Genomic DNA, 23523 nt, shown 5'->3' with positions numbered 1-23523 from the left:
TAGAGTTTAGGAAAACCACAAGCGAGTTGCAGATTGAGGCCCCAAAGTCAAGGTCCAGGAGTTTGGAGGCTCAGTTGGTAAATGCAGTCTATCTTTAATATTCCATCTGTACAGCCTTCCCAATTTGAGTGTCCTTGTTCAGATTTAGCTTTTCCATGCTTCTCTTCCTAATTTTGATCGTCTGAATTTAAACAGTGATGTACTTTTTGGTTAGTTATTGGGAATCCAGGGTTACGTCATTCTCTATAGCTCAGGAATGATGATAGTAATTGTGTGCCATTATGGTCATCCCATTAGGGGAGGAGGGTAGAGGAGTCTATGGAGAGGGTGCAGAAGAGGTTTACCAGAATTTTGCCCGGATTAGAGGGTATTACTTGTAAGGAGAGGTTGGATAACTATCCCCAGTCTTCACTGACATTTTCAATCTGTCACTGGCCTAGGGTGTCGTCTCCACTTGCCTCAAGACATCAACCATTGTGCCAGTGCCCAAACAATCAGCTACAGGGAGTCTCAACGACTTCCGCCCAGTGGCACTCACCCCTGTCATTGCAAAGTGCTTTGAGCGGCTGATCTTGGCTCACCTCAAAGCCAGCCTCCCCCCCACACTGGACCCCCATCAGTTTGCCTACCAGACCAACAGGTCTACAGAGGACGCCATATCGGCGGCCCTACACTCTGCCCTGACCCACCTGGACAGCAATAACACCTACATCAGGTTGCTGTTCATTGATTTCAGCTCTGCCTTTAACACTGTCATCCCCGCCAGCTTGATCACCAAACTCAGCGGACTTGGCATCTCCACCTCCCTCTGCAATTGGACACTGGATTTCCTCACCAACAAAGCACAGTCTGTTAGGGTCAACAACCTCACTTCCTCCACTATAACACTGAACACCGGCGTGCCACAGGGCTGTGTGCTCAGCCCTCTCCTCTACTCCCTCTTCACCCATGACTGCATCCCTAAGAATGGCTCCAACGCCATCATTAAATTTGCCGACGACACCACGGTGGTAGGACTGATCAGTGACAATGATGAGTCAGCCTACAGAGAGGAGGTCCAGCACCTGACAACCTGGTGTGCCAACAATAACCTCGTCCTCAACTCCAAGAAGACGAAGGAAATTATTGTTGACTTCAGGAAGAACAGAGGGGGCAGACATACCCCCATCCATATAAACGAGACTGAGGTGGATCGCGTCTCCAGCTACAAATTCCTCGGGGTACACATCTCGGAGGATCTGTCCTGGTCCCTCAACACCTCCAAGCTGATCAAAAAGGCACAGCAGCGCCTTTACTTCCTGAGGAGGCTCAAGAAAGCTCAACTGTCCCCCCAGATCCTGACCAACTTTTACCGCTGTACCATCGAAAGCATCCTGACCACCTGCTTCACGGTATGGTACAGCAGTTGCACCGTAGCGGACAGGAAGGCACTACAACGGGTGGTGAAAACCGCTCAGTACATCATCGGTGTCCCGCTCCCTGCCATGGATGCCCTCCACCGAAAACGGTGTCTGAGACGGGCCGGGAAGATCATCAAAGACCCCTCCCACCCTAACCATGGACTATTTGCCCTCCTCCCATCAGGGAGGCGGTACAGGAGCCTCAGGTCTCGTACTAGTAGGATGAGGAACAGCTTCTACAACAACACTATCACATTGCTGAACTCAGAGTCCCGCCGATAGATTTCTCCAGTCTCTCCGTCCACATTGTTTGCTTATTTTGTATTTTTATTTCTATATTGCACTATTACTACGGACTGACGCTAAACTGCATTTCGTTGTACCCATACTTGTATCTGTGCAATGACAATAAAGTTGAATTGAATTGAATTGAATTGAATTGAATTGAATTGAATTGAATTGAATTGAATAAATGTGGATTTTTTTTTCTCTGGAATGTCAGAGTTTGAGGGGAGACCTAATAGAAGAATGTAAAATTATGAGCACATAGATAGGGCAGACAGTCACAGTCTTTTCCACATGATGGAAATGTCAAGGGCCAAAGGGCATAACTTTAAGGTGAGAGGGACAAAGTTTAGAGGAGATGTAAGGAGTATGTTTTCTAACACGATGTGCTGAGTGCCCGGAATGAACTGCCTGAGATCACATGATGACAGAGATCATTAATTTAACTTGGCATCCTGTTTGGCACAGATATTGTGACCCAAAAATCCTGTTCCTGCGCTATACTATGTCTTATGTTGTTTTAGCTGACCTATCATCAGTTACAAAGATCAGCTAATTCAGTCACGCTGGCATCTTTTGGATATCTAGATAACATTCACTTCAACTTTTTGTAGAATTTTTTGACATCATAACAAACAATGTAGCACCATGTATGATAAATAGCATATGAATTGCATAAATAATTTTGAGGGCAAACTGAGGGGGAAATAAATAAAAGTATTGATAAGTGAGATAAAGCAAGGTAGCAGGAAGCTGACATGCAATATCAGAATGCAGGCTTTACTTGCAGAATCACTTGCTTTATGCTGTAAATTTTATGTTATCATTGTTATACATTGAGGTCAATAAGCTATAATTTCAGAGACTGCTCTAACAAAAAGAAAGATAAAACAATGCTGAATTGTTCACTATTGGATACATTTGTCTTTGGCTTGAGCAGGGAGAAGTTGGCCCTGCTGGACTGAAGGGTGAAAAAGGAGATCCTGGACTTTCAGTAAGTATCCTTTGCAAACATTTATTTTGCTGATTGAGTAGGATTTTGTCTCGCCCTCTGCTGCCCCTTTGAACTCTCCCGATCTGCACCCCTGCTCCACCAACACCTCTGAAATCCCCAACCCTCTTTCCCTCAACTTTTCTCCGAAAATTGTTAAATTTATTTAACAGGATGAAAGTCATCAACATGAAACAATATCACTTTCGCTCTTTACCAATGAAAACCTACTAATTTCCAACAATTCTCTTTTATTCATAATATAAAACACTGGAGTAACTCAACAGGTCAGGCAACATCTGTGGAGCGAATGGATAGGCGATATCATTCCCTGCGCTAATGTGTTTTGCTCAAGATTCCAGCATCTGAAGTTATGTGTGCCTCCATTTCCTTTTTATTTCCTATTTGACGCATTTTTGCTTGAGATAAAGTCCTTCTTCTTGACCACCTAAATGAATTAATGGCAGAATCATCCCATTTCCTTGTTTTTTTGTCCAAAACTATGCAGGTCTTCGAACCTGACCACAGTTGCACAGTGAAATACTGTATAATTGGTGTTATAATAGACTAGAAACTCAGATTCTAGCATTCTCAACATTTTATTTCAGTATTCAAGACTGTGAAATGAATTTAAATGAATTGGGTGAATAGCAGAATTATACTGGCAAAAATACCCATACAAACTGTTTGCTTGTTATAAAAATTGGTTCAGTAATGATTTTTAGGGAAATTAATGCATCAGGCTTAGCCTGTTTGATTTCTGTCCATACTCCATAGTTGGATCATGAAGACATTTAGTTGTACAGTTCGTCACAAGATACAGACAATCTATATGTCCTGACCAGTACATTTCAGGTCCATGTGTTCACAAAGAATTAGGCTGTCACTGGTGAAATTCATTTCTAAAAGGACCTCAATAATGGGCTACTTTTAAGTTTTGATTTTAAATTAATATATTTAAGTGAGTAAACAATGTATCACTCAAGCCCACTGTTAATGTAATTTGCCATTTATTACTGTGCTGAAACCCCTTCCATTAAGCCCAGATCAGAAAAGGGGAAAATTCTACAATTGCTTGCACCCAAACATACATTCAGGGAGTGAAAATCTGTGAGATTCCCTTAAAGTTCAACTGGCAACGTGCCTACATGTTAACATGGGATTGAGCCATTCAGAGCAGGGAGGCCTCTGTTTTGAACCGTTGTTCAGGTTAATTTACCTGTCCTCAGTTTGGGCAGGCGGTTTTAGTCCTTATGTGGTGGGGGAGAGCATTAGCCAAGTTCTTACTGATAGGAGGACCAAGTTTAGATGTGATACTTTCTTATCTCCTAATTAAATATGCTGTCGTTCCTTACTTGTTTGGAAGAGGAATTAAAATGCCATTAGAACATTGCCATCTTATAAATGGCTGTGGTGGTTCCTGCTATATAATGGACATTCAATTTCAGTGGAATTTCATTGGGTGTAAAATACCCAAGGTTGAAAAAGCTGCTTTAGCAATGTAAATTATTTTTACTACTTTTATTCATTGTGTTTAGGAAGAAGAAGTGAAAGAAGTTGTCAGAAGAGAAATGAGCGACAATTGTGGTAAGCCTATTAATAATAATATGTGTGAAAATAAAAATTGCTTTTATTAGAAAGCACTTCTCAAAAGCTTAAAAATGCCCGCACAATGCCATTTTACCAATGCTTTGTGTGTCTTTGTGTTAATGCAATTTTTTAGCATAATAGTTTATAAAACCTTTTAACTTTCATTATAATTTTAACAATTCTTCATGCTAATGAGCCTCAAAAATGTACCAGGTGTTACAATTGTTAGACATAGTATATGGAACCCAATTCAAATTGATTCCCACCACTGCTTCAGCGTGAGTTTTCAAAGTAATTTATAAAATGAAAATTGATCTATTTGCATTTAAATACGGTAAGAGGTAATGGAATCTTATTAAAAGGCTGCATATGAAAGAGATTTAGCCTTTAATATAAATGTAAAGGTCATTAATGCTTCATAATGTGAATTTTTTTCAAACCATCTTTCAAACTGAGCTTGGAAATTCTGTGATTCACTGTTTTAAAATTCACTTTCTTATTTTACACTCTTTTACAGAACAATAAAACTTAATCTACAGGTTTCATAAACTACTTGCTTGCGATTACCATGTCATTCAGATACACACAAAGGGGCTAAGGCCTTTTAGTTCTCTCTATTTCTCCACCCCAGCCTGTCATCAGTGGATGCTGTATTTGGTTCAATTACTCAATAATAAGAACTGGATCAAATAGTTGTAACATATGAACTTACTAAATAACATATTGGAACAATAAATCATTGATTGACAATGAGTTATTTTGCAAGTTCATGTCACGATATTCACACTGTAAGTAACGAATAGTGGATGAAGTAAATTATCACTGGGACTGTTTCCCTATATAAAATAAGTACTTTCTGTGACATCTATATTACTAAAACTCTGATCTTGACCGCTTTTGGCCCACTGTGCTGCGATTTCCGACAGAACGCCGCCACCTACGGCCACCTCGCTCAGAGCCCCCCTCCGCCTTACGGGTGTGGAGGATTTTTCCCATCGATGACAAATCAGAGAGATATTAATGGGTTTTTTTAAATCACCATTCTCTCTGCTGCCCCTGCTGGAGGGAGGGGGAGGGACTATAAAACCAGGAAGTGGTGTGCCTCACTCAGTCTCTGCAAGATGGATGAAGCCAAGGATCATGTCTCTCTGAGCTCTGAATAACACTGAACAAATGTCTACCCAACTGTGAGTCCCATTAATTTGGTTTGAAAATGAAAATATGGTTTGTTTGAAATAAAAAGGCACTTACTGCAAATGGTGGCTTGGGTGCTTTGGCTTGAAGTTTAAAGGCACTACTTACTGCAAATGGTGGCTTGGGTGCTTTGGCTTGAAGTTGAAAGGCACTACTTACTGCAAATGGTGGCTTGGGTGCTTTGGCTTGAAGTTGAAAGGCACTACTTACTGCAAATGGTGGCTGGGGTGCTTTGGCTTGAAGTTGAAAGGCACTACTTACTGCAAATGGTGGCGGGTACTTTGCTTGAAGTTGAAAGGCACCACTTACTGCAAATGGTGGCTTGGGTTCTTTGGCTTGAAGTTGAAAGGCACTACTTATTGCAAATGGTGGCATGAAGTTGAAAGGTATTACTTACTGCAAATGGTGGCTTGGGTGCTTTGGCTTGAAGTTGAAAAGCACTACTTACTGCAAATGGTGGCTTGGGTGCTTTGGCTTAAAGTTGAAAGGCACTACTTACTGCAAATGGTGGCTTGGGTGCTTTGGCTTGAAGTTGAAAGGCACTACTTCCTGCTGGAGGGAGGGGGAGGGACTACAAAACCAGAAAGTCGTGTGCCTCTCTCAGTCTCTGCAAAATGGATGAAGCGAAAGGCGCACGTCTCTCTGAGCTCTGATTAACACTGAACACAGGTCTACTCAACTGTGAGTCCCCTTAATGTAGTTTGAAAATGAAAATATGGTTTGTTTGTAGTAAAAAGGCACTGTCAGCAAATGGTTGTTTGGGTGCTTTGGCTTGAGGTTGAAAGGCACTACTTACTGCAAATGATGGCTTGGGTGCTTTGGCTTGATGTTAAAAGGCACTACTTACTGCAAATGAAGGCTTGGGTGCTTTGGCTTGATGTTAAAAGGCACTGCTTACTGCAAATGGTGGCTTGGGTGCTTTGGCTTGATGTTAAAAGGCACTACTTACTGCAAATGAAGGCTTGGGTGCTTTGGCTTGAAGTTGAAAGGCACTACTTACTGAAAATGGTGGATTGGGTGCTTTGGCTTGAAGTTGAAAGGCACTACTTACTGCAAATGGTGGCTTGGGTGCTTTGGCGTGAAGTTGAAAGGCACTACTTACTGCAAATGTTGGCTTGGCTGCCTTTTGCTTGAAGTTGAAAGGCACTACTTACTGCAAATTGCGGCTTGGGTTCTTTGGCTTGAATTTGAAAGGTACTACTTACTGCAAATGGCGGCTTGGGTGCTATGGCTTCAAGTTGAAAGGCACTACTTTCTGCAAATGGTGGTTTGGGTTCTTTGACTTGAAGTTAAAAGGCACTACTGCAAATGCACTTGCTTCCTGTTTGCACTGTATATTGATTTTAGATAAAACGCTACCACTTACAGCTGTGATTTTTGGCCTTCTTACTCAGTCCCCCTCTGCTCAGCAGGTGCAGAGAATTCTTCCCATCAATGAAAAATAAGTGTTATTAGTGTTTAAAAAATGTTGAGAATCTCTTTCCTATCAATCACGCCATGAAAGCCACACCTTTTCCGGTGGGAGGGGGAGTGGTTATAAAACCCGGAAGTGTTTTAGGAAGTGGCTCAGTCTCTGCATGATGGGGGAGGGAGAGGTGACGACTCTGTCTGAGCTGTAAATCAACTGAACACACTGAATGGCTACTGAACTGTGTTTGGTGTTTTGTGTGGTTTTCTGGTGGTTTCACCCTGCATGAAATTGTATGAAGCTGCATTTGAATTTGGTGGCCTTGAATCCAGCTGGAAGTGGTATGAAACTGGAAGTGGTATGAAACTGAACTTGAATTTGGTGGCCTTGCACCCTGCTTGAAGTGGTATGAAACTGCACTAGAATTTGGTGGCCTTGCACCCTGCTTGGTGGTTGGAAACTGCACTTGAATTCGGTGACCTTGCGCCCTGCTTGAAATGGTAGGAAACTGCACTTGAATTTGGTGGACTTGCACCCTGCTCAAATTGGTAAGAAACTGCACTTGAATTTGGTGGCCTTGCACCCTGCTTGAAATGGTAGGAAAATGGATTTGAATTTGGTGGCCTTGCACCCTACTTGAAATGGAATTTCAAGGAATAGCCATGAGTCAACTGCCAGCCTACCAGCCATGAGTGAGCTGCCAGCAGATCAGGCTTGAGGGACTGATCTGCCACCCCAAGAACCCATACCAGCACTCCAGAAAGCCCCCCACTGGCCACCAATATTGGAATTGGTGGAGAGGTGGAATATTGCGTCAGGGGACCAGCCCTCCCATGTGAACATGGCCCACTTAGTCTAATTTTAATAAAAAATAACCTGTGGGTGATTAGTTTAATTTATAAAAATACCAATATGTGGAACTTGACAATGTCACTGATTGCAGGGGGCTGCAATACGGTAATAGCAGTAGAGGGTATCACCTGGTGAGACCACTATACCCCATTGTTGGACTTGGAGTAAGCCAAATAGTGCCTGACAAGACACCACATGTCTTGATTTTTAAATTATAATTTTGTTTTTAGAGCACTCCATAGCATTGCCTCTCCCAATCTGTGTAACTATTGCAGCCCTCTAACAACTTTAGCACTCTTCCAATTCCAATTCTGAATGTAATCCTCCCCAATGTCTGTAGCTATCTAGACGCTATGTACTGGCATTCTTCTCTTTAACCTCTTCCTCTGGTAATTCTGTGTAATCTTTTAGTGTTTCCTTTTGTTCAGGCTTTTTGGCCATTTGTCTTGTATCAGCCATTGTGGCCAATTGTCAAATTTTGTTTGATAATGTTTTTCAGGAAAGTTTACTACATTAAAGCTATTATATCAATGGCGATTGTTGCACATAGCACCGAGAGGGGCTTGCCGCAGCGTGTTAGAATTGGGTTGAGATAAGGGTTAAAGGACAAGTGTGAATAAATTCACATTCTGAACTTTAATGTTCAATGAAGGCAAGCTGGTTTACAGGTACTGAGGCTCTTCTGAGAACCTGACTCTTGAATGATAATGATTGGAATCATAAGTAGTAAAATTACACTTGGGCGTCATTCCAAACATGGATAGAATTGTATTTGATTGAAATTGTCCATTTTGGGGCAATGTTGGGCATATCAAACATACTCACAGCACAAAGATGGTTGCATCATTTGAAAATGGGAATGTTGCTGGCCACAGTTTAGGTTTGTATTAAGAAAAGTGGCAAAAAAACAGAACAGCTTCAGGAAATACTAATTCCTCTTTAAGAATGACAAGGGCTGTTCTTCTCGCATTGCCTTACACTGCAGTTGTGAAATCTTCTGGAAGCAAGATATAAAATTCTATGCATTATATGAAGGGGAAGAAGTCAGAGATGATGGTTGCAACATTGCCAGCTATTTACTGGCCGCTGCTTTTTCTAGATTACTCATTCCACCACCTCCCACTCTGCCCCAGCGAACACAGAGTTCCATTTCCTGCCCTCTTCATTCTGTAACATATTATGGCAATAAATTGATTCCATGCACAAAGCTAGCAGATATTAAATAACCGAATACAAATATTATTTGATTATTACGTAATATTGAGAAGAATTACTTTACCAATAAGTAAAGGTCGACATTAGTTTAAATAGCAGAGAAGACCTGAGTTCTTAAATTATTCGTCAGTTGTCTGTTGATCTTTAACTTTGCTTATCAAATGATGATTGTAAATTATAGTCCAAAGTGTCATGAGTGTTGAACAATTATTTTAGTTAACAACAAATAGTTTTGTGTTCATTCTCTCAAAATGTGCTGCTTATTCAAATATTTAATGTCTCCCTTAATGGATAAGTACAATAATTTATTATGGTACAGTGCAGGTGAGAAGAGGAAAGGGCCAGGCTTCATCTATGGTCTCTGCTAAGTTAGTTTATCTCAAACACTGTTGAGTTCCACAATTCATAGAAACCCTGAGTGATAGAATAAGATAGAAATCAGCTAGCATTTCTGTTCCTAGTTACAATCCAGTGCCTCCTAATGCAGATTGCATGTGTATTTGCATTGCGTGAGAATAAGCTTAGACTTGTTAATAATTGCTCTGTTTCAATAGATTGTCAGAGACATTAAATGTGGTAGTAATAAAATTAAATTGAAGATATTACTTTTACTCCCAATCCTGCTCCGCAGCTATTTTCCCATTGGTCTTTCCAGATTAGGAAAGGAAAAAGCACCATTAATTTATATAAATAAACACTCTCTAACATTTATAATAATATTCCCACCACTTCATAATTTTTCAGAGGATGCTGATAGCAGGCAAGCCAGCAATAATTGATTGAGACATTGTACTCAATGGAACTGAATTTCAAATGAAAAATCAAATACAATGACTAATATGGTATGTTTAGCTACACTCTCCAGGTAATAATATCCAGTTGTACTCAACAACAAATGCACAACATTAATGAGGAAACTTTAGCATAACAAGGTATGCCATTACTCTTCACAGCAAAATGGGTGAAGGGTTGGTAGACATACCAAAAGGGAGCAGAATTGGGAAAGTGACGGAGATAATTGCTAAATATGATAGGCCCTGTTTAGGATTTTTTAAGTTATGAGAACTGTAACAAGTATTTTGATAGAGAATTTTAGAAGGTGGTGGGGACATGAGGAAAGATAAATACATGGTGCTGCAGCGTTAGAGTTGCTGCCTTATGGCACCAGAGACCCGGGTTCAATCATGACTATGGGTGCTGTCGGTATGGAGTGTACATGTGCTCTCTGTGACCGCGTGGGTGTCTTCCATGTGCTCTGGTCTCCTCCCACATTCCAAATGATGTACAGGTATGTAGGTTAATTGCCTTCTGTAAATTGTCCCTAGTGTGTAGGATAGAACTAGTGTACAGGTGATCAGTGGTCAGTGTGATGCCGGAGGTCCAAAGGGCCTGTTTCCACGCTTTATCTCCAAACCAAACTAAACTAAGAATGAGCTGTGATGCTAAAATTTCCCAAAACATATGGTATCAAAAAAGGAACATTAGATTTACTTATCATTTTGCAGATCAGACATTCCCATCAAGACAACATTTTTGTTGGATGAAATATAAAGCTTACACCAGTCTGCATCCATTGTTTCATATTTAAAATCACAGGGGAATAAAATAGTTGAAGCAAGATGCTTTCAATTTAGGAGAAATTAGGTAATTGTAATATGTGGGCTTGCTTTTGACTGAGTTCCACTGAATGGTTTTCATAAAGCCCCGAAGCTCTTCTTTGGGAAGTATGGTGTATGATTTCTCGTTTTTTTAAATAAAATTATAATGCAATATGATATTAATAGTACAAGAAAACATACTGAACACTGATGAAAATATTTGTATCAAGGTAAAAAAATTGATTTAGTGTTTTATTAATTTTCAAATTGAACACAGTTAACTACTCAAATCTTTCTTGGAAGATCTAGATGTTGCCTCTATGTAAGGATGCGCCTAGGTTAATATACATCTTTATTTTTGATATTTATTGAATTTACTGTAAGCCAGAAATACAAAAGGATTAAGCCTTTGTTTTAAACTAATCAACCCTGTTATTTATTTCAACAGCTTGTGCAGGTGAGTCAGAAAGGAAGTGAGTTGACGGAATGGTGAGAAATAACACTTACTCTGTTTTCCAAATAGGAAATTGTGCGATTGTTAGCTAAAATATTATGCAGTTTTGGTTTGTTTCTTTTCCCTTCTCCCCCTTTCTGGAATATATGCTTTTTCTGGTTCTACATTAGCAATAAGGTAGAGAGCTCAGTTGAGATAAGCATCTCATTGAAATAAGCCTCAATTTCTGCCTCAGCCTCTTCCCACCAACATTCCTTCCAGTTATATTTAATTGATGAAATATCCTACGCATGTGCATAAAAAGCATAATAAATAATAGACAATAGATGCAGGAGTAGGCCATTCAGCCCTTCGAGCCAGCACCGCCATCCAATGTGATCATGGCTCATCATCCACAATTAGTACCCCGTTACTGCCTTCTCTCCATATCTCTTAACTCTGCTATCCCTAAGAGCTCTATCTACTTCTCTGTTGAAAGCATCCAGAGAACCAGCCTCCACCACCCTCTGATGCTGCGAATTCCACACACTCACAACTCTCTGTGTAAAAACGTTTTTCCTCATCTCTGTTCTAAATGGGTTACCACTTATTCTTAAACTATGCCCCCTGGTTCTGGACTCCCCCAACATTGGGAACATGTTTCCTGCCTCTAGCGTGTCCAAACCCTTAATTATCTTATATGTTTCAATAAGAAGCCCTCTCATCCTTCTAAATTCCGGAGTATACACGCCCAGCCGCTCCAATCTATCAACATATGACAGTCCCGCCATCCTGGGAATTAACCTTGTGAACCTACGCTGCACTCCCTCAATAGCAAGAATGTCCTTCCTCAAGTTTGGAGTCCAAAACTGCACACAATACTCCAGGTGTGGTCTCACTAGGGCTCTGTACAACTGCAGAAGGACCTCTTTGCTCCTATATTCGATTCCTCTTGTTATAAAGGCCAACATGCCATTCGCTTTCTTCACTGCCTGCTGTACCAGCATGCTTACTTTCATAGACTTCATTAAACTTCATCTGCCATGCATCTGCCCACTCCCCCAACCTGTCCAAGTCACCCTGCATTCTCATAGCACCCTCGATGCTCCCCATCCAACCTGACAGAGCTTGAGAGGATCTGCAGAGAAGATTAGGAGAAATTACCCAAATACGGATGTGCTAAGCTTGTAGCGTCATATCCAAGAAGACTGGAGGCTGTAATCACTGCCAAAGTACTGAGTAAAGGGTCTGAATACTTATGCAAATGTGATATTACAGTTATTTCTTTGAAATTACTTTGCAAACATTTCTAAACATCTGTTTTCACTTTTTTTATTCTGGGGTATTGTGTGTAGATTGATGATAAAAAATAAATAAAAATTTAATCAATTTTAGAATAAGGCTGTAACCTAACAAAATGGTGAAAAAGTGAATGGGTCTGAATACTTTCTGAATGTCATTAAAAACAAGATGGTAACTAGGGAGAAAGTAGGACTGCTCAAAGATAAAGGTGAGAATTTGTGCTCTGATCCAGGGGATGTGGACGAAGTGCTAAGATAACTATGAATCTGTTTTCACCAAGGAGTAGGACATGGAGGACTGTAAGATCAGTGTGGAAAATAGTAAAACACATGGGCAGTTTGAAATTAAGAAGGATGTGTTGTGACTTGAAGAGGTGGATACATTCCTGGGCCTGATGTGATCTATTCCAGGTTATTAAGAGAGGCAAGGGAGGAGATGGCAAGAACTTTGCCGAAGATCTGTGCATTTTCTCTAGACACAGGCAAGGTCCCGGAGGACTGGAGGGTAGCTAATGTATTTAATTTGTTTAAGAAGTGAATTAATTCAGGGAATTATAGGCCGCTGAGCATCACGTCAGTGGTAGGGAACCTATTAGAAAGGATTCTTTGGGATAGGATTCATTCCCATTTGAGCAATAGGAGCCATTAAGAGCAATGAGCAACAAGGCATTGCCAATTATGCATTATTTTTTTTTAAATTAATTTCAATAAATTGTTGGACAATTGGGGTTTGAAATTCCTGTGCTGCCTTTAGCACAGTAGTTAAATCTGTTCACATTAAATTGTGTGGAATTTGAATGAACAGTTAAATTAATTAAAAATGAAGTTAAGAATTTGTTGAATTGCACACAATGGAATTTAATAAGATTATATGAAACAATACATTAAAAATTCCACATAGAAACTCCAGCTGTTATGATAATACTGTTTTTGAATTACCAAATAAAAAACGTTTTTATTTCAGGGTTCCTATCCATTAGTGTTTCTATTTTGATCATTGTTTTCAAATCTCGCCTTCATCCTGTCTCTTCTCCTGTCAATAATACCTCAGATTTTGTCATAATTGCTAAACTGCATATTCTGGCCTCTTCATCATTCTCAATTTTGAACACTTTGCCACTGAGCATAAACTGCAAATGGTAGGATCCTAAACTCTGGAATTTCCCTCCTAATTCTCAGATTCTCCAGCTCACATTCCTCCTTTAAAAAAAATCCTTTAAAATCTACTTCTTTAACTAAGTTTTTTTTGTCAGCGAACCATAATTTCTCCCATGTGACTCAGTATCATTTTTTGGTGAAGTGTTGAGGTTAATTTACAATGGTCAAGGCACAGTAGAAATATAAGCAGTTGAATATTTTTCGTTAAAAGCTAGAATCTGCTTTGTATGTGCTGCATTTTCATTTTGGACCCTTTTGATCTGCAGCAGACAGGTCCCCATAGCACAGTGTGTTTACTGTAAAAATGACTGGGATATCTTGCAGTCTGGATTTTTATTCAATTTTATTACAAAATTCCAAATTTTAGCATAGATACATGCATTTAACTAGATCACAAGGGAAAATGTGATTCTCAACTGCGATTATAATATATAACACTGCTCATTGTTATACAATACATTGTTCAGGAAGTAATCACAGCAACACACAAACATATGTGTTGATACTCGGTCACAAGGGAGATTTTATGGTTAGTTGAGAAGATTAGTTGATAAAGTTTAGAAAATAGAAACCTGATTGTCATTGTCTGCTCCTACAGCCCATCATGTTCCCTAGGCAATACAACAATTTATAGTAACTAGTCAAGCGATCATATCTTAAATTAGAAGACCAAATTTTATATGGTTGTTTAATTCATCTGCTTCCAGAAGAGGAAATAACAACAAACCTTAGTTTGTAAAAGAATAACACATGTGGGAGGAACTCAGCAAGCCAGGCAATTTGTAAATAATTCTTGCTACAGGGCCAGAAACCCTTGTATATTAGTATTCTCCACACTGCTCTCACTGTCTTCTATGTCCTTCTTCTTGGTAAGTACAAGTGCAAATTACTCTTTTAGTATCTCACCCGCATCCTGTAACTTCCTTTATCAAATTTTGTTATCTTTGAGCAGTCCTACCTTCTCCAGATTACCCTCGTTTTTTTAATGTACGTATAAATAGTATTGCGATTTTCCTTAATCTAACTCGCCAAAGACATTTCATGACCTGGTTAACTTCTATATTCCTCTAAGACCCTGTCTGGTTTCATCTTTTTTTTCAATTGAGAAATGGACTGAACATACTATTGACATTTTCTTGGGTTGAGGGAGTTTGTTGAAGTCACTGTGTGATATCTCTGTCATTTTCATACGATTGAATGATATGATGAATAATAAAATAATGAAGAAAGGTTGGATCTCTCAAATTTTATATTCAAGGATTACAAGATAAAAAAATATTTTAATTGGGGTTTTTCAGATAATTAAATAAACTATTTTCCGTAGTGAAACAGAAAAAGGGTTTAATCTTAAACTCGCAAATGCTAGAACTGAGACCTTCAGGTACAATGTCAGGAAGCACGCCTTACAGAAACCAATGGAACTCTGAAACTTCCCTTGTCAAACATTTGTTGATACTAGTCAAGAGTCAAGTCAAGAGTGTTTTAGTGTCATATGTCCCAGATAGAACAATGAAATTCATACTTGCAGCAGCAAACAGAATATGTAAACAGAGTGCACTGTAAACAATATAATTAATGAAGAAAAAAGTTCAGTGTGTGTATATATACTAGGAATCAATTAAAAGTTTGAAAACTTCTAAATTAGGATATTCTGTATATTTGTCAGTAACGTAATAAGAGTTATAGAAATTAAGGCGGGTAGATGAAGAGTGCCCAGTAGTTGAATATCTCCCTTTCGCTGCTGTGTTTCTAGGTATGGGATTTAGGAAATCTGATTCATAATTCTATGGGGGTCTTTTTGACCAAAGGGAAATACTCAACTGCGGAGAAATGTATCTTTATCTTGAATATGCACGTTTCAGATTTAAATGTAATTAACACTCCACTAACAAAATTACAGAAATGCACTGTTTTGAAATATTCCAGTCTTTGAGAATGTAATTCTACTAGAGTCATTCATTACAGAAAAAAATGAACTTTACATTATTAATTACCATGGCAACCTCATCCTTCGTTTGTGGATCGGCAATGTTCGAGAATGTTATGTTAAATGTAAAGTGGGAAAAAGTATCAGCTACGTTATTACAGTAATATTTTTCCATCTGAAGGAAGCAGAAAGGAAAAGACTGATGAGGGCAATAATAAAAATCATACCTTCAACTGCATATATTCTGAATTGTATTACGTAATTTACACCAGTTATTCATCATTATATTTTTACGTACATTTTCTTTCAGAATTTGTACATCAATTTCAAGGTCAGCATTTATCACCCATTCCTAATCATAATAATCATAATCATATTTTATTAGCCAAGTATGTTTTTCCAACATACGAGGAATTTGATTTGCCACACAGTCGTATTAATAAAAAGCAACGAAACACAAAAAAATACATTTTAACATAAACATCCACCACAGTGACTCCTCCACATTCCTCACTGTGATGGAAGGCGAAAAAAAGTTCAATCTCTTCCCTTCATTGTTCTCCCGTGGTCGGGGGCCTCGATCCTTCCGTTGACGGGATGATTTTGATTCCATAGCCGGCGGTGGACCCACCGCATCGGGGCGATCAAGCTCCTGCATCAGGGGGATGTCAGCTCCCCGCGCCAGCGATTGACCCCGGGTCAGGGCTGGTCAAACATTCTGCGTCGTTCGGAGCTTCCCGACTCAGTCTTTCCCGAGACTGTGAGCCCTTGATGTTATAGTCCACGGGCCGCAGTTGGAGCATCAATCCCAGGCAAGGGATCGGCCCTGATGGGGTTCAAAGTCAGTCCCGGGCAAGGCCTCCAGCTCCATGATGTTAGGCCGCAGAGTGACCGGAGATACGACCCGGAAAACAATTGCATCTCCGGCAAGGTAAGAGATTGGAAAAAAAAAGTTTCCCCCGACCCCCAGCCTCATCCCCCACATAAAACAAACCAGAGAACATCAACGCAAACTTTTTAAAACACACTAAAAATAACAAAAAAGAGTCAAAAGAACAGACAGACTGTTGGCGAGGCTGCCATCCAGTGGATAGCCCCTGAGAAAGTGGTGGTGAGCCTCCGCTTTGAAATGCAATGTTCTGTCTGAAACCTTGTCTTTATTAGTGACCAAAGTCATGATTTTGGAGGTATTTTATGAGTAACCCAGGTAATTTTATCATGCCTCCACATTTAGAATGTTGCCTTGATGTCAAGAGTAGTTATTGTCACCTCACCTCTCAAATTGTTCTTTCACCTATTCTTAAACCAAGGAGACTGCGATGATGTCTGGAATCAAATAGTCCTTGCAAAACCCAACTAGGCAACAAATAGGCTGGTTTGGGTTTTCTCTGCAATTATTACAAGAAAATATAAATCAATCTAAAGGACACAAAGTGCTGGAGTACATCAGTGGGTCAGTCAACATCTCTGGAGACCATGGATAGCATCTTTGGAGATCCTGCCTGACCTGCTGAGTTACTCCAGCATTTTGTGTCCTTTTGTGCAAAACAACACCAGCCGTTCCTTTTGTCTCCACGATAGTATCGTTGGTGTGAAGATGGAGCATAAAGACCACATGCCACTTTTCTACCAATGCTTTCATAAACAGATGCATCAATCAGAAGTAAAGACAAGATTGAAGAAGGGTTTCGACCCAAAACGTTGCCTATTTCCTTCACTCCATAGATGCTGCCTCGCCAGCTGAGTTTCTCCAGCATTTTTGTCCACCTAGAGACAAGATTAAGTGGGTTTATCCCTTGTGTTGGTTCCCTTAGTAGACAATCTGGCAACTACATACAAAATAATTTGCATATTTTCTAAAAGATAGATTGAAGTGTTCCATCTTGCTCTCTCTCCTTTAGGAAAAGATTTCCATTTGATTATTAGAACAAGCGATTCTGATGAAAACTCCCCGGAAAAAGGTGCAGAAAGCAGAAAAGATTCAAGAGACAGAAAGGACAATGAAGAAGACAGTGAAGAAGAATTTGAAGATGAAGTTAAATTTCAAAACATAACACAATTTCATACCACAGGTATAGTAAGGGATATTTTAAATGAATTTTAAATTCTCATTTCTGTACAAAGTTGGAATTTGACGTCCGAGCTTCAAAATGTATATTAAAATCCTGAAAATAACCACTGTGTTGGTGTACCCTTCTAGCTCTATAGGTTAGGATCTTCAGATAATGCATTGGAACATGTTGAGGAGAAGCTTTAAACTGACATGAGAAAATAAGATCTACTTGGCAAAGCTCCTTGACAAGAATAACAAAATGATAATAGGAGTAATTGGATCCGTTTTTGTCACAGAGAAATTACTTGTATAACCCATCAGGAAACTTAATTGTTCCACCAGCTACTATTCTCAATTTAACTTATTTCAATGGTTATAGTAAGCACAGGAAATTAATTTGGATCTTGGAGTCATTGCCAATGTGTATAATTTAGAATATCCAAAAAGATTTCTATATTTCATTGGAAAATTAGAACATCCAATCTGAAAAGTTAACAAAAGTTGAACTCTCAGAAATGTGTAGATATACTTTTTTCTTTACACTATTGCCACTTTCAGAGCTTAAAATGATGCTGTGTATTGACTTCTTGTTTTAGGACGGTGAAGATTAGGATGCATTATGCCTGTTTCTGGGATGTAAAGCAGAAACAAAAAAATGAAATTGAATCGAGATGTACTTATTTTATTAGGTGCAATGTGATTCAGTTACAATTCTAGCTGGAGACCATGCTGAAGACCATTTCTGGATGAAATTAGACTGGGCAGTTCTGGGCATTTTTCACAGTAGTATTCCTGTGGATTAGCCTGCATTATTATTCATGTAATGTGAAATTCTGCATGTAGAGCTTAAAGCAGAACAAAATGCTCCACAATGCAACCATCCTGAAACAATCCTGGTAATTTTTTACATTTTCCTTTTTATAGTTGCATGATAACAACATATGGAGGTCTGGTGAGGAGAGATAGAGGGCAAATTCCAGCATTGGCAATTATTTTGATTTTCATTCTCTGCACTGAAAGAATGAAAACACAAAGGTTAGATATATAGTCCGAGTATGAAATTCCTCTTCTGGAATTGGGGCAGAAACAAAGAACCAGGTAACATGATTTTCTTGAAGTCGTTTGTTATGGTTTATACCAACCATACAACCAAAGATGCCTAGGTAGACACAAAATGCTGGAGAAACTCAGAGGGACAGGCAGCATCTCTGGAGAGAAGGAATGGGTGACGTTTCGGGTCGAGACCCTTTTCAGAATGATGAGACTCGGACGAGAGTTCAAAGATGCTTACTTTGGTAATCCGCTATCATAGGATCCAAATTATACATTCCTTTCATTTGTAGAAATACAAATAAGATGAAAAAACAATAATAAACTAAAGTTGAAGAAGATAGCAATTTATTTATTTCATTGTCTTTATGAGTAAGATCTCCCTGGGGAGATTGTTGTTGAATCAATCAGATTCCTGTGATGCTGCATTTAAAATTTAATACATTGAGAATGGGTTCAGTGTGTGAGGAAATGTCATTGGAAATAAAAATGTAACGTACATTTATTGGGAGAAAAGAAAAATTACAGATGAAAAATATCAAGCAAAATTGGCCTCAGTGCCTTGTGAGGTCATTCGGAGTCGGGTCCTAATTGAGGTCTGGTTACATTCTGTTTTTAATGTATTCCTTCTCTTCCTGGCTAAATAAACAAATGTTTAACATACTGCCTGGTTAGCAGGCTCCAGGGACCACTGTATTTAACTGCTGATGCCTGAAGGGACTGGCTGGTCACTTGTTGCAGTCAGTCACTGACAAATTTCATAAAAGTTTAAGATCCTTATGGCAGTAGTAAACCAGGCAGAGAAAACTGTACATTTGTCATCCACCCCAGACATGTATTTTATTTTATAAAACAAGACTATGTGATTTCTAGTCTGCCGAATCTAATGAATCAATAAACTATCAGTCATGGCACAAGAGCAAACTGATTTTAAAAAATACAAATTATAGGTTATATTGTAAACACCTGACAGCTTCATACCCACCAATCTCCATACCTAGTGGCAGCGATTAGTAAGGTGAGATACTCGATCTTAATGGTAATAAAGAATCGTTCAATAAATTCACCCGTATAAATTATGTATAAATATCAGGGCCATTTATAAATTATGCATATATATTATAGGATAAATTATGTATGTATAGTTAATAAATTAAACTCTATTTGACATTTCTAATAAACTGAATGAAAAATTTCAGACATTTAATTTCCTTTTATGAACTGCGAGACCCTTTAATGGAAATAACAGGAAGCAATTATACTTCTGATTGATTCAACAACCAGTTGTACTCTGATATTTATCAAATTTAACTAAAACCATATGATCTTCTGAAATACCTGGCATGACAGTGCTAATTGTTGAAATAAAATCTAATTCAATATATATCCCTCATTATGTCCTTAAATATGTCTCGAACGATTTATGTTGAATGAATAAGACTTAATAGGCACATCCTTTAAAAAGCAACAGCTCTTGGAAAGCACATTAACAGATAGAAATCCTTGGATGAATGTCTTTTAGAACAAGTCACATTCCAATAATTAGTATTGCTGTGTTAAATGAATGGTATAATTCTTCAAGCAAGAATCCATAAGAACACTTCAGATTCTCGGTTTAGTATTCCACAGGTTTGACACTTTTCCAAATTATTCCCACAGCAGACCACCTAACAAATATTCCCGACACAAAATGTCGTCTGTCCATTCCCACTACAGATGCTGCCTGACCCGCTAAGTTCCTCTAACAGTTTGTTTTTTGCTCAAATATTCCCAGCAACTCAGACCACATCTTAATTGGTGCTATCTCTATAACAAGGGTCTTTAATTTGACCAGATAGGTTAAATAAGAAACAAATAACGTACCCGTGCATTTTCCTGCTGTCGTTATACTGAGTGCTTCATTTTGAGAAGCAGAGATCTACTTGGGTAAAAACCTCTGGATAGGATAATGAGGTATGAATCTCTCTAAAGTATTAGATAAATTGGTCATTTAGCTCTCCAATCCAGATGTGACATCTTCTTGTTAACTGTTTAAGAAGGAACTGCAGATGTTGGAAAAATCGAAGGCAGACAAAAATGCTGGAGAAACACAGTGGGTGAGGCAGCATCTATGGAGCAAAGGAATAGGTGACGTTTTGGGTCAAGACCCTGAAGAAGGGTCTCGACCTGAAACGTCACCTATTCCTTAGCTCCATAGATGCTGCCTCGCCCGCTGAGTTTCTCCAGCAATTTTGTCTCCCTTCTTCTTGTTAACTGGTCAGTTTAATTATCCAGTCAGAGACTTTGTGCTAAATAGCCATCTACAAGGCATACTCTGGGTATGATGAAATACCCTCCACCTGAATAAGTGAGCGGAGACTTCTCTCAAGGAGACTGACGCTATACAGGACAAACCTGTTCCAGGTCCCTTCGCTCCGTAGATGCTGCCTCACCCGCTGAGTTTCTCCAGCATTTTTGTCTACCCTGGAGAACTAGTTGAGCAACATAAGTACCATGCCATCAAACACCTACTTTACAAAGTGAAAAAGTTGCTACAGAAATGTGTTGTGTAAGTGTGACTCCAGCATCAAATGTTTCCCAAGGCTACATATACACTAAACCAGTGATTCCCAACCTGGGGCCATATACCATGGCAAATTTCAGGGGGGCCACAGAATTTTTGGGGGATTTAGGGGGCCACAGGTTCAATGAAGGGGGCCACAGAGCTACCACCCTGTTGCCTCCTAAATTTCAGTTCTAATAAATTTAAATCTATGTAGTTGAAATATTTTTGATGTTTGTGGAATAGAATAAAAGAGAATATATGTGCAATTAATAGACACTGATATTTTTATGGAAGGTATTATAATATTGAAGTACTTTTTTTCCACTAATAATGTCAGGGAGGGCACAGAAGAATTAAAAGATCCCAAGGGGGCCATGAGCTAAAAATGGTTGGGAACCACTGCACTAAACAATAAGAACTCCACACCTACATGGGTACAGTACATAACAGTGACACATTCAGAAGTTTCTTCAACAATAGAATGATGCCAAAATTAGAAGTTAGTGTGCCGATGATTTAATTAATCAACTTGTATAAGTTTATAAGCCTGGCAAAATGCAAGACATGTTGAAAATGCTTTCACCGACCATGCCCCCTCAGTACAGTCACCAAACTCATATATTTGTGACATCTCATAAGAGCAAAGTGTTTCACAGCAGCCTGAGATCAAATCAACCAATTAACATTTGTCTTTCTTTCTTTGTATACACATAGCCCCTTGCAGCGAGTCAATGGATGAAGGTTCCTGCTCACAATATGAATTGCAGTGGTATTATTCTGATGAAGCTAATGAGTGCAGACCATTTGTATACAGTGGCTGTGGTGGAAATAGCAATCGCTTCCCTTCAAAACAAGGATGCGTACATAGATGTCTGGAAGGTAAAATAAAAATTATGCTTTTATTTTAGGATTTGCTGTATTTAAGGATTTTAATATTGGACAGCGATAATTAACAAAAAAATCTGTTCATTATATTTATCTATTGAAATGCAATCAAGTTTCTGGAAAGTTGCTCAGGAAAAAAATTGGAGACTTATCATATCGATCGATGTTTTCAATTTTCCTTCTTACGATGCAGTCATCAATGTGATGAAGTCAGTGAGTTCTGCATGGGTGCGTTGAAGTCAGTGAGAAGGAATGGGTGGCGTTTCAGGTCGAGACCCTTCTTCACCCGAAACGTCACCCATTACTTCACTCCAGAGATGCTGCTTGTCCAGCTGTGTTATTCCAGCATTTTGTGTCTATCTTCGATTTAAACCAGCATCTGCAATTCTTTCCTACACAAGATGAAGTCAGTGAGTTCTGCATGGGTGCGATGAAGTCAGTGAGTTTGGCATGGGCTCTGGTATTCAGTTCAGATTCATAGCTTGCCCCTTATGATAGGTTCCACAATTCACCAGCTCTTTTCCACCACTTCAAGCATACAGTATCATGGGTCAACTTTTACTTCAAATCGGCCATCCCTTCTTCCTGCCAAAAGTCCAAATCTGATTATGATTCCCCCAAACTATACTTCTCCCCATCTCTCAAGATCCTGATTCTAACCTGAACCCTCCTACAATGGATTTAATGCACTTACCTTACCAATCTAGTCATTCCCAGTTTTCATTACTGACAGAATTTTGAAGTATTCTAAACTCTTTAGGTCTGCAAATCTTAAAACCCCTAAACAAAAAATATATTAATTCACAACAGTGGGTTAATTGAGTTAAGTCAAACGCATTCTCCTGATTGATTTACATATTATAATTAATTACGCAAAGATTTTTTCTAAAAGTCATTGTAAATAAATGTATTCTTGTTTCATTATTACAGGATTCAAACAAGAGAAAGAATGACCATTCCTTATTTTTATTTCTTGAGCCAATAAAGAATTGATAGTCAATATACTGTACTTCTTCACTCAAGAAGAGAGAGTGGACGCTGGCGCGAATTGGTTGCCGCTGCTCCCTCTTCACACTGTTTTTGATTTTCTGTTTTTGGATTGAATCCTGTCTTTAATTTGTGTCTCTGTGATGTCTTTATTACTTGTTATATTCCGATTATATGTTATTATGTAAGGTGTCCTTGAGATTTTGTATGAAAGGCGCCCATTAAATATAAAATTTATTATTATTATTATTAAGAAAGAAAACAGGGAGACGTTGAATAAAAATGGAGATGACGTTTTTCAGTAAAGCTGACAGATGCCAATTGGAGGAAGCCATCTAACTGCAGACAGTGAGAGCCCTAGAGAGACAACTGTTCAACTTTGATTGCTGTTCCTCAGTGAACCAATGACCTGTGTGTTTGACTTTATTTTTGTTTCAACTTTAAAAAAAAAAATGTTTTATTAGAAGTATTGTACATACATCTTAATCATGATATGCAACATAATACATTTCGTGTACAGCTACTCTTTTTTTTAAAACTTTAACCTGTAATAGAAAAAGAGAAAAGAGAAAGAAGAGAAGAATGAGGATAGTAGTGAAGTGTAGTCCGCAGTAGTTGGCGTTAAATGAATGATGATGAACTTTTCAAAAA

General features: G+C 38.8%; 1 protein-coding gene across 2 annotated transcripts in view; it reads left to right on the top strand.

Moving 5' to 3' along the window:
• Window positions 1-23359, top strand: part of LOC116985343 (collagen alpha-1(VII) chain-like) — a 278255-nt gene extending 254896 nt beyond the window's left edge. For both annotated transcript variants that reach the window (XM_033040083.1, XM_033040084.1), the window contains 7 exons: window positions 2626-2679; window positions 4215-4263; window positions 10982-10990; window positions 17254-17424; window positions 21715-21879; window positions 22816-22905; window positions 23124-23359. In XM_033040083.1, coding sequence (XP_032895974.1) covers window positions 2626-2679; window positions 4215-4263; window positions 10982-10990; window positions 17254-17424; window positions 21715-21879; window positions 22816-22838 — 471 coding nt within the window. In that variant the 3' untranslated portion in view covers window positions 22839-22905; window positions 23124-23359. The remainder of the gene's footprint in view (window positions 1-2625; window positions 2680-4214; window positions 4264-10981; window positions 10991-17253; window positions 17425-21714; window positions 21880-22815; window positions 22906-23123) is intronic.
• The last annotated feature ends 164 nt before the right edge of the window (window positions 23360-23523 follow it).

Source organism: Amblyraja radiata, chromosome 21 (genome assembly GCF_010909765.2).
Source record: "Amblyraja radiata isolate CabotCenter1 chromosome 21, sAmbRad1.1.pri, whole genome shotgun sequence".
NCBI classification, from domain to species: Eukaryota; Metazoa; Chordata; class Chondrichthyes; order Rajiformes; family Rajidae; genus Amblyraja; species Amblyraja radiata.
The sequence above is the reverse complement of the archived record's forward strand: the minus strand, read 5'-3'. Positions and strand labels throughout refer to the sequence as shown.